General features: G+C 47.2%; 1 protein-coding gene across 1 annotated transcript in view; it reads left to right on the top strand.

Annotated features, from left to right (window-relative positions):
• The window catches only part of TAGLN3 (transgelin 3), a 154,634-nt gene extending 137,305 nt beyond the window's left edge, over positions 1 to 17,329 (top strand). Inside the window, exon 5 of the mRNA XM_086934416.1 lies at positions 15,035 to 17,329. Coding sequence (XP_086790542.1) covers positions 15,035 to 15,176 — 142 coding nt within the window. The 3' untranslated portion in view covers positions 15,177 to 17,329. The remainder of the gene's footprint in view (positions 1 to 15,034) is intronic.
• The last annotated feature ends 352 nt before the right edge of the window (positions 17,330 to 17,681 follow it).

The raw sequence follows: 17,681 nt of genomic DNA, 5'->3' as shown, positions 1-17,681 counted from the left end.
GGGGCTTTCAAGACTGGAGCAGTCCTGTATGGTGGTGTAACTGTCTCTATGAATGAAAGTGAGTTTAGAGACAGTGGGCGCTTGCTCTCCAGAGAGTTCTCTGAGCTCAGTGAATGGACTAATAGAAGAATATGGATTACCACCAGGGTAATTTTTCTTTTATGGCACAATATATAGGGCAATACATGAAATTGTTTGGTGACTCAATTAGCAACACTCACAATGTTGTACAATGAATGTATACTGTGGGTGATGGTGGAAACATAGTAACATTGCTTTACAAAGAATTGACAAATTGTCTGAAAGTCGATGTACTGGCCTTTAAAATAAATAGGAAAATAACCTAACTAGAGACATTGCAAAACAAGCATTTACAATGCAATAGGTCTCGCATTAGGAAAGTTTGAGCTATTGGTATAGTAAATGACAAATTTTTTATTTATGTGTTGGTTTTGAAAATAGCGAAATTATTAGCTTTGTCATTTACAATGCCAATCGTTTTAACTTTCGCAAACGTGACATATAGCATTTGTAATGCAATATGTGTTGTATTTACATGACTTAGATGTAGTAATATTACAAATAACAATGGCTTTTATTTTTTTAATAACTAATACTTAAATAAAAGTTATTGTAATTTATAATGGCAATAGCTTAAACTTTTGTAAATAACTTTTGGGAAGATTATGTTCAGACTGGGCACCTGCTCGTTTCACTGTCCTTACATCAGAGCCTGACTTACTTTTGTTACAATGTCATGTGTGACCACTTTCCTCGCTTGCAGGAATCCTGGATTGTGTGTTTGAGGAACAACTCGCTTGCCTCCTGAGTGTTAGGCACTACAGTGTAATTGCGTTCAGTGCTGGGGAACAGAGATTGGGGGAAATGAGGAACAGAGACGAAAGCTTTGACACTTCCTGAATGCATCCCCTACCCTTGTCTGTATGCCACTTCTTTAATGTCTCCTTGTACAATCAGTCAATACTTTAGTTTCCGGTGTAGGCTCACATTTCAGCTTCTAAACATCATAGCCCACTCTGGAGCGATGCAACTGAGGACTAAAAATTATTAGACGGAAACGTGTACAGGTGCGGTCCATCATGCCCACATACCAAGATCGCCATCTTAGAATGACATACAGTAAGGCCTTCTAAGGCTCAGCCCAGCCCTTTTTTTCTTATACACATCAGCACCTCCATCTGGTTCTTTCTTGAGTTCAAGAATCCAAAACATGTTCAATGACTAAGTGCAGGAATATAATTGTATTCAATATATGACCTGTTATGGAGAATGCCAAACAAGTCGCCTTGCTGGCTCTGAGGATAACAACATATTTGCAGTATCAACACTATGCCTCATGGATAGCTGGGTTGGGATCATAAAATATTCATGAAGGTGTTATCACTCACTGCACTTGACTAACAATAGTAGACGCCTGTCTCTGCGCAATGAGGATGCAATCAGCTTAACAGGGAGGAATAAAAGACACATTTCTCACACCCCACGATAGCAAGTCTGCATTAAGATAATGTCTGCACATCTACAAAACTACACGTAGTAGATGGTTATTTTTTCAGGTATGCCTCAAAAGGGGCAGAGTCGTATCAGGAAAATATATCTAGGTAATAATGGAATGTGATTTCACCTACTTGTGGATTTATGTCATGTCCAATTAATACTGCAAGAAGCCAATTCTGTTTTGTATTTTTTCAAAACAGAATTGGTTAATTGCAATATTGATTGGGCATAACAAAGCATCGTCCTTCTCTTTGTGGCATACTCCATATACTTTGATTGATAAACTAAAAGCTTTATACCTCAAAAGAATGATGCAGTCTAAATGATTGTGTTATCTGTTTAAGTCCTGGTTCGTGACACGATGGCTTGAGCTAAAGGAATTTATTTGCAACATATTTTTATGTCATCAATTAATGTTGATAAGATCTTAAATGTTAATCTCGGACCACCCTGGAAGGTAAGAAGTGGAGAACTATGCACTAAGCTTCTAACCCCATAAGCCCTCCATATATCAGCATGCATATAGTTTCACAACTTCCAGTGACTGAAATCCATTGATGGAATTATAAAAGTTCAAGTACTCTCAATGTTATAGTGCCTGTTTGCTGTGAGGAGCACGGTACACAAAACTATTGCACAATTCTGAGAAGTGCTGGCATTCTCCTTTTCAAAGTAAAGAAGTGCAGCTGAGTGAGTGCATTTAATGCACTGACCTTAGCAAATCCCTACTCAAAAGTTAAGAGTTATTCCCTGAAAGTCACCCACCTCAGCACATCTAGAGCCCCTTGGTATCCAGCCTAACGTGCTCTCCCCCACCTCAGCTCTTGGCACATCTTTTAAACCTCTTGTGGTCCAGCCTGGCGTACCCCACCTCACCTCAATGATCTTGATGAACCGGGGGAACACCGGGTTCCTGCTGACGGCGATGAGCGGCACATTGGGGAAGACCTCGGGAATCGTGAGCGGGGCGAGGGCAGTCATGACAGGCGCGGTGTAGGCTTCACCACCTTCCTCCCCTCCGCTGCTCTCGGCCCCTCCGTCCCCTCCTGCCATGGAGCTGAGGTGAGCCCAGGAGGTCTGCAGGTGCCCCCGCTGGGACAGGAAGGGCCCCCGGCCTCCGGGCAGCCCCCATGCCCTGCGCGGGGAGGCCAGGGGCGGTGGGACAGGGCAGGCGGCGAGGGCACGGAGCCCCACTCTGGCCCTCGCCCTGCAGGAGCTCCAGAGCTGCAGGTACCCGGCCATGCTGTGCGTCTGCTGTCACCGGCGGGGAGGCGGCGCACACTGCTGAGCCAACCGCCCTGCGCGCGCAGGGGACACCTCCAGGAGCTTCACCCATCGCCGAGGTCAAGGGATGCGCTTCAGGAATGTGCACACAACACCAGAGTGCGTTATCATGCTTCTGAACAAGAAAACGTATCGTTGAATATTGTGAACACACAAACGTGTTTGAGAAAACGAATTGAGTTATTTATGAAGTTATAAAATTCACAGTTTAAATAGCACGTTAGGAACATAATTAAAGGGCACTGTAGTAGTTCTTATTGTAAGCTCAAAGAATCAGCGTTATCTTGACTTCTTTATTTGCAGTCCTATTGCCGTTAATACGAAAGTGAAATTTCAAGATGGCTGCACCGCTGCTTGGAATTCAGGGGTCGTCATAAGCACTCGCCGTTTACTTACTGTCACATACTGTATCGATCCCCACAAGCTGAACTCAAATATAGCCGCCATTTTGGAACTGTCATGCTACTTAAAGTTTAAAGGACCATCTCCAAACAAGTCACAGGGGCAGTCCGAGCCTGGAGAAGCGAGCTCCGTGTGCCGGCGCCGCTGAAAGCTGATCTTGCGGCGACCCGGAAGCTCTTGCCCGGCCGGCCAATCCGCTCGCGGCCGACCGGAAGTCCCGCCTCCCGAGGTCCGCGAGCTGCGAGCTGCCGGCGCATGGAGCGCCCTGCCGTCCGGGGTAGCCCGGGTCCCCAGGAGGGAGCCAGGGAGAAGGAGGAGTGTGGCGCCTGTTGCGGGGCTCCTCTGACCTGAGGGAGCCCCGATTCAGATGAGGAGACGCGCCGCGCCATGAGGAGCCCCGCCGGAAGAGCGCAGTCGGTGAGTGGGGCCCAGGGCTGATGTGAAGTGCGTGCGTGCCTGTGTGTATGCCTGGGGGGGGGGGTGGGGGGGGGTGTGTGTGCGTGTGTGCGCGAGGGAATGTGTGTGCGCATGCGTGATTGTGTGTGATTGAGAGAGAATGCGAGGTAGGGGATATTGTGCCTGTATGTGTGCCGTATGCCTGCGTGTGCATGCGCGCGCCTGTGTGTGTGTGTGTGTGTGCGTGCATGCAGAGGGGTGGGGGCTGCCTGTGTCTGTGTGTGAGGGCTTTGCACCGCGCATGCGCAGCTACCAGACGCTCGCTCCCGAGGTGAAATCTGACCTCGTCAAAGCGCGCGTCTGGTAGCTGTCCACATTCCTAAATACGGGCCACAAAAGGTCTGAAGCAGACACTCTCAATGCTCACGCATTGAGAGTAGGTCTGCTCGACCTAAAAACGACGAAAACATGTTCTCGTATACTCACATACAGTCAAACGAAGCTCAAGATTTAAATGCATACAATATAATTAAATGCATCGTACATATCTAACACATAGGAAGATTAGAAAATCTATTGCAACCAATGCATTGTATGCCCCAGATGTGCAGAATCAGAAGTGGGGTTCTGTAATAGGGTCTGCCCTGGCCAGTATTTGTAATCTACTGGAAGAGAAGAGAAGTTAACAAAAACAAAACGTAGAGAGTTTCTGAACTCACCATGGTTTGTCTGTTGGGTGGTTTTCTTCACCTAAAACAATAAAAAACAAGTAGCAAGTTTATAGATTTGGCCATGTTGCTAGCTGGGAGGATGATTGTGATAGCCTGGAAGTCACTTGAGGCCAAGCAGTTGGCCTGTTGGTCACAATCGTGAAGAAATGGGACAAGACAAGGAGCATGAATCTAAACAAGGAAGAGACACGTCTGCAGACGACCACTGGCAGCAACGAGGGATAAAGTTATACTTTCATTTGTTATGAAATAGACAGGTGATTCATAACTAATTTAGATCACATGACCTGTTCCCGGATTGTAGACTGTGTATCTATTATTGTACTGATGCTTTCGATCTCCAAAGAACAGTGGTGCCAACATACTGCCCTTTTATAAGATTGCATTGTAATCTATATTTGCCTTACGTCCTGCCTTCTATATTTACCCCCCCCCCCAAAAAAAACCAATGAAAAAATTATATAGATCACGTGCACATACCTACTTGTGTAGCATTTGGGTTTCAGTCGCAGCCCAATATAGCATCAAATTGTTGATTAACCCCAAATGTTATCGCATAAGAGCTATTCACATAGCATTGATCTTATTCCTGGGCAGTATGATAATCAGCACACAATAGTAATCATGACGTATGCATCGCTTTGGAGAAAACGAGTTGTTTGATACGGTGTAGAAGAAGTGACACCGCATGCCCTCCAACCTTCAATTTCACTCACACATGGTTACACATACACGCACACTCACACTTACACACACTCTATCTCTCTCTTAAATACAATCACCTGCAAGCACGCACACAACATACATTTAAAAGCATTTTTTTTACTTACCTCAGCTGCTAGGGAAGGTCATATTCTAGCTAATGGTACTTAATTTTTTTTTATTAGACTAATTGTGAATGATGAAACATTATTCTCTATTAGTGTAATAAAAAATATTGAGAGGAATCGAAATTTGCCTAGCTTACGTAACGGTAAGTTTCAATTCTATTAAGGACACGGAGGCGAGGATTATGCTATATCTTCCTTCGCTTTATTAACATAAAGAAACCACAGCAGCTTAGGAAAAGATATAATAAGAACAAAAATGCTTTAAACATAAAGCATTGACGTAATGTTCAACAAAAAATCAACAACAACTCCCAAGAGTCTCTTTGTTATAATCATAGTCCACAGTCCTTTGTCACTGTTCATCATCCCTATATAACCGGACTTCCCATCATCTTCCTCCTCTTTCTTCACGCAGATCACGCTAAGCCTCATTGGTCCTGTTTAGCCCCGTCGTTGCCTGCCAAAAAAGGAACAGCATCAGCGAGGTGGCCCAGGAAAAAGTTACAACAAGGCGAGGAGCATTCAGTGAACAACACAGTACAGACAACGTAAAGGAAAACGCTTTACTTACTGCCATACGGGTGGGTAGAGACACCACCGTAGTCCGGGTGGGATAATCCTCGCCTCCGTGTCCTTAATAGAATTGAAACTTACCGTTACGTAAGCTAGGCAAATTTCGATTCTATGTCAGGACCGGAGGCTTCAGATTATGCTAGTTTAAAGCTTACTTACCACCAACTGAGCTAAATCCACCACTGGCTTAAAATAAAACCTCTTGAAGGTGGAATCCGAGGACCAGTCCGCCGCTCGCATAAGGTCCTCCAGACGAGCACCCACCGAGAATGCCTTAGAGGCCATGGCCCCCCTGGCGGAGTGTGCTCCAAAGAGAGAAGCATTGATGCCCGCCTCTTGCATGACCCAACGCACCCACCTAGCGATAGTGGGGGAGGAGACAGCTTTGTGTGGCTTCCGCAGGGCAATCAACAACTGACGCTCGCCCGGAGGGCGAAGATCCAATGTCAGGTCCTCATATGCTTTGAGGCATTGCACAACACACAACTTAGGAGTGTCAGTAAAGGCTGGATAAGAAATGGAACGCGACGACGTCTTAGTGCGTCGACCCACCGTAAAAGTAACCCCCTCCGGGGAAAAAATGCGTGCCGAAACATCCAGCGCGCGCACGTCCGAGACGCGCCTACAAGAGACCAGACATAACAACATGGCTAATTTCGCCGAAAGCTCTTTCAGAGACAGATAAGAATTCGCTGGCCACGATAGGAACAGGTTCAGGACCAAATTGACGTCCCAAAGGACGGAGTACCTGGGCTCTGGCGGCAGCGCGAGGCGAACCGCTCGCAGAAGCCGGCACACAAAAGGGTGTTCCCCTACCGGATGGCCATCGATGTTATCATGGCCCGCAGAAATCGCCGACCGGATAGCATTGATCGTTCTATACGCCAAACCCTTGTCGGCCAAATGAGCCAGGAAATTCAGCACGGGAACAAGGCCGGCGACCATGGGATCCAAATCCCTTCGTAAACACCAACGCATCCACTTAAGCCAAGCGGATCTGTAACGCTTCGTCGTACTATCGGCCCATGCCTTGGAGAGCAAGTGCTCAGCTGACCCCGAAAGGCCCGGGAGCGTCCAGCGTCTCCTGAGAGCCTCCACGCCACGAGGCGGAGAGTGTTCTGCATGACGAGAGGGTGAGGTTCCCGATCCGGGCTCGTCAGGAGCAGAGGAAACAGGGGGAGTAGGATTGGAAAATCCCAGGAAAGTTCCAGAAGAACCGGAAACCATACTTGAGACCTCCACAGCGGTGTAACCAACACCAGGTCCGCACCCTGGCGGCGTATTTGAGCCGCCGTTCGCATGATCATGGAGAACGGGGGAAACGCAAACGGCTGTTCCCGACTCCAATCCTGCAAGAACGCGTCCGTGGCCTCCGCCAGAGGGTCCGGCCTCCAGCTGTAAAACCGCGGCAGCTGGTGGTCGAGACGGGACGCGAAGAGGTCCACCGAGAAGGGGCCCCAAAGGGAGTGTAGCCACCGGAAGACTCCCGGATCCAGTTTCCACTGGCTGGCATCCCTGAGATGTCGAGAGTGCCAATCCGCTACCTGATTGGACTGGCCTGGCAGATACTCCGCCGTCACCGCAATGTGACGAGACAGGCAATAATCCCAGAAGTCCTTTGCTAAATCCGCCAAGGCGCGGGACCGAGGACCTCCCAGGTGGTTCACATATCGGACCGCCGAAACATTGTCCATCCGGAGCAGGACACAAGCCTTGACCGAATCTTTGGTCCAACAGCGAACCGCGAAGGAGCCCGCAAGGAGCTCCAAACAATTGATATGCAATTGTTGTTCTTCTGACGACCAGGCGCCGCCGGTGGAAAAATCCCCGCACCGGGCGCCCCAGCCCGACCTGCTGGCGTCGGACTCTATGATCAAGTCCGGAGCCGACCCGAAGATCGCTCGCCCATTCCATGCCTCCATGTGAGACAGCCACCATGACATCTCCTCCTTCACTTCGTCTGTGAGGGGAACCCACTGGTCGTAACACATCCCACGGCGCAAATGCTGTGCCTTCAGGCGCTGGAGAGCCCTGTAGTGCAGCGGGCCTGGGAAAATCGCCTGGATGGAGGACGATAGAAGGCCCACCACTTTGGCGACATGGCGCAGTGACGTACGATCCCTCGCGATCGTCTGCCGAAGCAGGTGTCGTATCTTTGCGACCTTCCGACCCGGTAGGCTCAAGACCGCCTGTACCGAGTCCACCACGAAACCTAAAAAGGTGATCTGCTGAGTGGGAACCAAGACCGACTTGGAGCCGTTTACAACGAACCCCAGTCTCTGAAGCAGGCCGACAGCTTGACGCAGCTGTCCCGCCAGCACCTCTGGGGACTGTCCCATGAGGAGGATGTCGTCTAGGTATACTATCATACGGACCCCCTGGCTTCTGAGAAACTCCACCACCGGGTGAAGGACCTTCGTGAAGCACCACGGGGCCGAAGAAAGACCGAACGGCAGGGCGGTGAATTCGAACACCTTGCCGTCCCACAGGAATTGTAGGAAACGACGATGAGGGGGGTGGATGGGAACGACCAAGTAGGCATCCTTGAGATCCAGTCGCACCATCCAATCCCGAGGGAGGAGCACGTCCCGAAGGAGGTGGATCCCCTCCATCTTGAAGTGACGGTAGACCAACCACCCATTGAATTCCTTGAGGTTGATCACAGGCCTCTTGCCCCCATCCGTCTTGTCTACCAAGAAGACGTTGCTGAGGAACCCATGCGGGTGGCGCGTTGATAGGCGGATGGCTCCCTTGCGCAGCAAGTCCGAGACCTCCCCGTCTATCAATCGCGCGTCGGAATCTGAGAAAACCATTGGGCGCGGGGGCCTCACCTGAGTTGGCTGGTCGTGAAACTCTATATGGAAACCTCTCACAGTTTGCAAAACCCAAGCATCGGCAGTGAGCAACTCCCACTCCCCGTAAAAGCTTGCCAGCCGCCCCCCAATCGGAACTTGATCCAAGCAAAGTACACTTACCGGGGGCATGTCCTTGTCCGGACTTCTTTTGGAATCCTCTTCCACCATAGCGTTGTCCCCTCGTGGGGTAGAAATTGGTGTAGTTGGCCGAGGTCTGGTACTGACCTCTTCCGGAGCCTTGTCCACGGTTGTTGGTCTGCTGACCACGGCCGATCGCGCGGCCCCTGCCGCGACCGGCCCCTCCAGAAAAACGCTGGTGAAACACCCTCTTGATGCTGGACTGGGCCTTGTCCAGCGACGTGAACGTGTTCACGAACTTTCCAAGCTCGCGGATGAAAGGTTCACCGAAGAGGCCACCCTGGGCCACTGCACCTGCCTCCGACGAGGCCAGGTCCCCCAGCTTCGGGTCCAGTTTAATAAGGAGCGACCGCCGCCGCTCCGTGGACAGGGCACAGTTGGCGTTGCCCAAGAAGACGATCACCCTCTGGGCCCAGTTGGAGAGCACCTCCGGTGAAATGGCGGTGCCATTCGCTCGAGCCTCCTCCGCCATATCGAGGATCTTCGTGGCGGGCCCGACCGCATCCAACAGCTTGTCCTGGCAGGCCCGCCAGGACCGATCGATCCCCTTCCTGGGGTCCTTCATGAATTTCGCCAGGAAGGTGGCCATCTTGGGGTCCAATTCTGGGGTCATAGCCACCTTCCCCTCCAAAGTAGGCCGAGGGCATTCCCCGCGCAGGCAACCCCTCGCCTCCTTCTCCAGGGGCTTGCGCAGCCAGCCCGCGACAAACTTCGCCACCGTCTCCCCCGGGGCCCAGGCCGCGGATCGGGGGTGGACGATCTCGTCCGGGTCCAGCATGCCCGACTCATCACGGGGCATCTCCTTTCCCGAAGGAGCCGGGAGCCAAGACCGGGTCGACTCCCCGTCGTCATCCGTGTCCGGAGAATCGTAGATCGGGGAAGCGGGCGCCGTTGACAGACCGCCCGAAGTGCCAGGGTCCACCAAGGGCGTCGGAGGCACCGCCGTCGCCTTGGCCAGGAAGGCGTCACGAAGACGCTCGAAGGCGTCCTTATCCACGCCTTGGGCCTCCGATGAAGGCCCCTCACCCCGGGGTCTCTTCGGAGCGGGCGGCAACCCGCCGGACGTCCCCGGGAGCTCGGGGGGCGGCGGCACCTGCGCCGCTGCCAGCTTGGCACACTCCTCTACGATGCGGGCCGAAAGGCGGTCCTCCATGGGCCCTACCACCTCCGTCACACAACGATAGATGGAGCTGTCCACCGCCTGATAAAACTCATCATCCTGCAGATAGGGGCAGGCCTCCTCATCATACTCCCCTTCCATGTCGGAACCAAGGGCAAATGCGGGGCACCCAAGAGGGCGGCAACCGAGAAAGTTCTCGAATGTGGGCAGGCCCAGCGGCTGCGATCACGTTTTGGGCCAGCTGACGTGGCAGGTGGGCTGCACCAACCCCCAAGCGCGCAGACCCTCCTCGCCGGGACCGGGTCTACGTACCCCTCAAGCGCGCTAGGCCACACACTGTTAAAGAGGTGCACAGATCTCGCCCGAAGGCGATTCACGCGGTCAAAACCGCTATACAGACCCCAGAGGGCGTCAAAATTGTGAAAGTACAGACCCGGATCACCAGGTGTCAGAGGGGTACGCGAGGGTCGGCCCCTGCGCAAGCAGACCCCACGGCGCGGCTCCTCGTACTGCGGAGGCGCGCCGGAGGGTCGGCGAGGCGACAGGCCGCCCCCTTGCGGTCTATGTACACACCGCACACGAGTGGGAATAAAGTCGCGTAGGAACGATAGAACGTTCCCGCAACCAGGGACTCTGAAAGGGAATAAACCATACAAGGAGTCCCCAAAAGACCGCAAGACAATCGAGTACAATAAAAGAAGACAAAACAGAAAAGCACTTATCTGGCTGCGGGAGCAGCGATGAAAGAGGAGGAAGATGATGGGAAGTCCGGTTATATAGGGATGATGAACAGTGACAAAGGACTGTGGACTATGATTATAACAAAGAGACTCTTGGGAGTTGTTGTTGATTTTTTGTTGAACATTACGTCAATGCTTTATGTTTAAAGCATTTTTGTTCTTATTATATCTTTTCCTAAGCTGCTGTGGTTTCTTTATGTTAATAAAGCGAAGGAAGATATAGCATAATCTGAAGCCTCCGGTCCTGACATAGAATCAGAGAGTGAAGCCCCAACCAATGCCCATAGAATCAGCTGCCACTGTGTTCCTGGTACTTATTTGGCACCTCTGAAGCCAGGGGTCACTAAGAAAGTGGCAGGGGTCATAAGGGATACGCTAGAGGTCACATCTGCAACCACTGGATACTCCTAACTGAGGTCCATGGCACATTCCCCGGCAGTATTTTAATTGTTCGGTTATTGACTTTTTGTTTATTACTTCCATACCTGCTCTAGTGACTACATGGAAACATGTTTACCTGGAAATTAGTAATATTTATTTAAGAACCTGACTTGCTTGGTGTTAAAAACTTATATTTTTTTTAAGATTACACTGCATTAAAGTGATCACCATTGAATAGAAATGGACAATATTTTGTACATTTCACTGTGATATCGAGAACTGCCATCAGTATGCATGCTCTCCTACTAAAGTACCTAAAAATGCTGCTACCTCAACTACTTGCTATGAAATGTGACTACGTATAATTGTAAAATGGCAATAAATCGATTAGCCTATTTATAGAGCATGGCAAAAGACCCTTGAGGATCTCGAGGCGATGGAGCTGTTTGCTGCTGCGTGGCAGTTGTTTATTCAAACAACCAGGTTGTTAGATCTCTTCTGAATTGTTGTGGTGACAGTGCGGCCATGAGGTGCATGGGGAGGTTGTTCCAAGCCTTGGCTGCCATTTGCAAGAAGGAGCTTCCTCTGCAGTTGGCTCGACGGATCGGTAGGGTGTCTGCGATGGAAAGAGAGGCTGATCTGAGGTGTGTGGATGGTTGGTGGAAGGTTAGGTGTTTGTTGATGTATGCTAGTCCTTCACTGTGCAGGGCTTTGTAGGCTTCTAGATCAGGAGCCAGTATAGTTTCTTGAGATGGGATGGGATGTGGTATCTTGGAGAGGTTTTTCTGCAGTAAATATTATTAGGAATAGCTATATTGTATAAACAGTAGCAAAAAAATATATATGTTATCTTTAAAAATATTTTAAAGAAAACGTATTAAATATATAGGAAGGTGATTAATGAATAGGGAAGTATTTCAGAAAAATCTAAATCCCAAATTTGTGAGTGTAACCATGTCACATTCCAACTAATGACAGCGTCTTTTAGAGGTTATGGGTTTATGTGGAACAGCTCCCTCTGAGATCCTGCTGATGGAGCAGCAACCAATCCAGGTGCAGTGGGTGCATTTCACAAACGCCCTCATCTGCACCTAAGAGAGCACAGGCTTGACTGGTAGCCAGTTGACCAGAGCTATACAAGAAATTGGTCAAGCATTCTCTCTTTGTCTCTTTGATAAAACCCAGGATGAATGCTAAGCAATTCCTGAAAGTTTGGTTTGCATTTAGTATGTATGGCAAACAGGAAAGGTTACCCTTCTTTCCATTCACCGTGCTTAGTTTACCCAGGTATTTAGACAGACTATCGAAACAGAACTATCATGGACCAAAATATTGTTCCAAGAATATAGAGTACAGAAATATTGTGATGGTAAATTCATATAGGTAGGCAAAATGTTACTATATATAAGACCACATATATGTATCTTTTGATATATATCTTAAAGGTTCTAGATGTGGAGTTAAGAATAGTAAATCTATACGTAACTATTTGCACATACCTTCTTGAAATTTAGGTCCTCGGTATTTTTGACACAATATTATTTCCACACAATGGGGGTCATTACGATGGAGGATTTTCCGCATCCTCCGGGCCGGCGGAAGCCACCGCCGGCCCGGAGGATGCGGAAAATCCTCTGCGGACCCACCAGGACCCACCGCCACATTAGGATGGCTGGTGGGTCATGGTTTAGGTCCGCAGCTTTTCCGCCGCGGCTGGCTTACAACCGCGGCGGAAAAGCACTAAAATGGTAACGGTGTCTCTCAGACACCGTCAGCCAGATTAGGATGTGCTTTTGTACATGCTTTTCCGCGGCAGCTTTTCCGCCGTGGAAAAGCATGTGTAACTGCACTGCGGGGGCCCGTTGCGGGCCCCCTAGGTGTAGTGGGGGGGGTGCACATGGGGGGTACCTATGGTACCCCCCTGCATTTGCGTGCACAATGCAGCAGGCACCGCGCGGTGCCTGCCGCTTTGTGCACGCAAATGCTGTGCATGCTTTTTTAACATTGCTGCGGGTGCAGCTTGAAGCTCCACCCGCCGCAATGTTAAAATAGAGGATGTGACCGCCACCCAGGCGGTCACATCCTAATCTGCACAGAGGGAACGCCGCAGCCCATGCGGACGTTCCCTCATACTCTGGGGTCGCGGACGGACTCAAGTCCGTCCGCGATCGTAATGACCCCCAAAATTTCTGTTTCTGATATTCTGTCAATGATCCGTATACCCAAGTTAAAGAAATTGTTGCTCCGGGTCAGTTTCAGGGCCGGACTGGCCGTAGCGGGCACCGGGCAATCCTCCGGTGCGCCGCATAGGTGGGGGCCGGTTTTAGGCCCCTGGGGGCCATTTTTGTTACAGCGCCTTTTATTGCAGTATAGCGGCAAAATCAACCCTGTAACAAAATCAGCCAAAAACCGGCCCTGGCAAAGAGCGCGGGGGCACCCTCAACCTCCGGGTGGCAGGGGGGCGGCCGAGCACTTTTGCAGGGCTGGTTTTGGTTCCCAGTCCTGCCCTGGTCAGTTTGGTCAATTCATGATGGCTGCTTCAAAAGTTCACTGTACTGTTTTGCCTTATTTTTTTTATTTTAATTTTTTTGTTTCATATAGCGCGAACTAGACCCATGACATTAGGTATCAGAACACTTTACATAGCACCAGTTTTGTTACAGAAGGACAGAATCATTTTTGTTAAGCACATGGAGATTAAGGGATTTGCCCAGAATCACAGGATGTTGAGCGTCGTTGCCCAAACTCGAACCCTGTTACCCAGCTTCGAGGTCGACCGCTCTAGCCATAAGGCTGCATCCTTTTTTTGTGCTAGATTCATCACCCTTTGACTCTTCCTTATCTAGGTGCTACTTCACCTGCCCATTGATCCGTACCACTCTACCCTCCATCCTGGAGAAGTATGGCATAATCATTACATCAATATATTGACAGGTTGACTGACATTGGAAGATGGAGGTTGTCGTCCCTTTCACTCTATGGAAATAAGAATGTATCTTTAGATCTCTGTAAAGAAATTACATTCCTTTCGGATGAAGGAGAGCTAAAACATACGCATCCAATCTTCACAAATACTTCATGATGACACATTCGGATACGATTATCCAATGATTCAGTTTCAAAGAGTTCAAGACCCTTTCCAGATGCAATAACACCTAGACCCAGCCCGGATGCAGTCAGTGTAGGACGAAACACGTTGGCTGGAATAAACATTTATGTGTATCTGCAAAAAGAATACAAATCAATCAAGAAGTTTTCAACATAAACCATGTGACTCCCGTATATGATTAATGATGACTCCCACTAATTTGGGGTGGACTGGTTATAGATATTGTGGATACTAATTGCGATGTTGATGATGGAAATATTTAAAAAGCAAGAGATTGGATTATGATAATCTAATATTTACACTTAAAACTATCCTATGCTCAGATAACAGATGCTCCTGCTCTATCTTTGTTAATAGGCTTTTCTAAGTGGTGATTCTTTGGCAGCAGGATCACAATCAGTTGAGCGTCCATACTCCCATTACTAAAAATACGAATAAGTACTAGTGCAACGGCCTTGTAGCCTTATTGCCTGTTTTCTCTTTTGTAAGAATTGAATTTAATTTGGACTGCCATTGGCTCACAAAACTTATTAGTTTACTGAAGAATTGATCACCTTGTGCTACTGTTCAGTGCATTTATAAAAAACGTTTAGCTTAATGTCATTGCCTCATCTGCTCACTATACCACTTATTCATTTTGTTGAATACATGTATCCCTTGTAAATTCCCACGTCAAACATATGTTCTGGAAAAGAGTTCTTGTCTAGTCTAAATTTTCACCATAATTATGTTATGATTTACTGAGTGAAATTTAGTCTTTCTTCCCACATCTTGGATATAAACCTAGGTTTGAGCTATTGTCCCAAAGTTCGTTTTCAAATGTGTACCTTTGATCAAAGAAATCCACAGGTACCTCTAATTTGTACGTGCCTCGAGTACAATTCAAACAAGTGTGTGCTTCTTTTGGAGAAAAAGTAAATAGTCTCACATCACTTTTCTTTCTTTGCTTTCAAACAGAAAAGCTCAAGCAAATCGGAGGGATTTTTCGACAGAACAACTCCGCCATGGTCAGAACATGATAGGTCTGCAAATGGGTAGTAACAAGGGAGCATCTCAGTCTGGAATGACCGGATATGGAATGCCAAGGCAGATTCTATGAACACTTTCTCTTTATCGTATCAAAAGTATACCTTTTCGAAAGCATGACGCCATTAAAGTGAAGTTTTGAGTGCTCTTAGACTCTCCCTTTATTTAATTTTCATTTCAACCATGTTTTACTTTGAAGTACATGAATAGGTCGCCCAAAATGTGCCAATTCACAGCCATGGTGTTTACCCAAAGTTCTGTTCCTGACTATGCAAATATGTGTATTTATATATTTTGTATTTATTTATTATCTATTTATGTGTAATTAGGCCAGTTTATGCACATTGTTCTTATCTGTGTTACAGGCTTCATTGTTGCATGCCTGAAACATTTCTGACATCCTTAGTTATGTCATTGAAATAGAATTAGTGAGCTACAAAATGTGTTGTTTTCAAGTAAAATATTGTTGCAAATGGATCAACTTTGAGCATTTGTGTTAGAAAAGTTGTGTTTTATTATTTCTAAAAGTTTGGCTTTGATGTAGTCCTCCGCCACTTAACGTTTTTGTGGCTCTAACTTAAACTATGTAGAGAGCTAAGACTGGAAGAGTAGAACTCTTCTTGGTTAGAAAACAATGATGTCACTGACTAGCTTTTTCAAGATGAAAACAGATTAGAATCGAGCCACACAGAGGAGAGGTTGTTCCAGAGTGCCTTGAGCCTCTTCCTGTGATATTGACGCACTACCAGAAGACTTGAAGATGCTGACACAGAAGAAGCAAGTTCCACAAAGTAGAGACCAACACAGAGGAGGCTCTGCCTCTCATTCTTTCCCTATGACAGTGAGGGATGGCCAGGACACTTGAAGACACATATTCAAGAGGTTTCCATGTAGAAAATGGTGGCTTGTGCCTTAAGTGGCACAATAGGCTTTACAAAGAAACATCACATCATTGTGTGTTCAATTTCTGCCTTATGACCTGCTCAGCTCTGCCAAGCCCTATAAATCTAAATATCACTTGGTATGAATAAATAGAAGATTGACCCAGTCAAGATGTGCTTTGGAGCTTCTCAGAAAATTGGAAAATAAAAACCTTTTAACTTGTTAACCTAGTTGAATTAATGTGATGATACAGGGGTGTTCCCTAGTAAATATAGTCAACATTAAACCTCTAGTGAATAGGACACATCAAGGCACACCTGTGATTAAATATTATTTTAAATACAGTGCTTGATGTGTCTTTGAAATAGATTTTAAGCCTTCTTTTTTTCTTACAGGATTTGGCAAATCTCTCCCTCATACATTGACAGGTTTTGGTGTATGTTCTTTATATAGTCAAACGTTCACCACTTGCCTAAAATCATTATGTTCCTTTGTAACTCAATAATAAATGTTGTCTAGTAATGGGGGAGTCCTAAACTGCAGGGTAAAGTATTGCGATTTTACATTTTCCAAAACATGCCTGTTGGTATTGGTATTTAGTTGTGGTGTGCATGTCAATGTTCCCAGTACTCTGTATGTCCACTGTTGTCTTCAGTTGTAGTTTTTTTCAGTTCTAGGGGTACTCTGAAGGGATCAGGTCTTGGGATCTATAGCCCATGGGAGTGTGATCTTTTGGTTCATTTGTCATGTATGTGCATCAGTGTTTCACTGTCCTTAACATGCAGACTGCTGAATTCCAGTTACATGATTTACTAATGATGGAACAGTGCTTAATTTGTTCAAATAAAATAAAAAATAAAAACTTTGGCCAAAATTAAGCACTGTGATGGAGACTGTGAAGTAGATTTGAATCTTGAAGACTTTCAATAATCAATGCGAGTTTTTCCTTTGGATATCTTGCTTATTATGATGTGAAAGTGAGCATCTCCCTGTCTGATATCACTGCTACAGTACAAGGAAAACCTGCTTCTGTTTCTTCAGCCTCCTCCTTGGCCTCTCTGATATTGAGTGATATATGTGTGCCTGAAACAGTACCACCCACCACAAGAGACATACGTCTGTGGAGTGCATGTTACCCCCACTGACATAAATTGTAATATTACTATGACATACTGGTTGGCCCTAAATGAAGCGAATGGAGAGGGTGTAAACCAGATAGAATCTCTTAACCCTTAGTTTGACTCCCTAACACAAAGTCTATGTCCTGGTGTGCATGATCAATATTTTGTTTCTCATTTGCCAAGAAAGGAGCTTACACAATAAAATAAAGAGTTAGACGATACTATAAAGCGAGCAATTGTCTTGATTACCTATTACAAAATAAAGGTGTATGTATTGTGATTTCTCAGGTATATGTGTACATTCAAAGGTACATCTGTGTGCACCTTCGAACAAAAATATTTTTTCCTAAAGATTCCCTAAAATTTAATTTCTTAGAAAATGTTGCTTTATTGACCACATGGGGCCTTCTTTGCAATAGGCAGAGTAAATCCATGGTTCACACTTCTCACAATGAACATTATCCTCAAACACGTTACATCTTGTCTATTTACCCGCACATTGGCCACATTTTGTCAAGCTGCATCCATGGCCAACCCTATTCAAAATACTTGACATACCTAAATCTTGCAAGAAC

Source organism: Lissotriton vulgaris, chromosome 8 (assembly GCF_964263255.1).
Source record: "Lissotriton vulgaris chromosome 8, aLisVul1.2, whole genome shotgun sequence".
NCBI classification, from domain to species: Eukaryota; Metazoa; Chordata; class Amphibia; order Caudata; family Salamandridae; genus Lissotriton; species Lissotriton vulgaris.
This window is presented reverse-complemented; position numbering and strand designations above follow the sequence as displayed.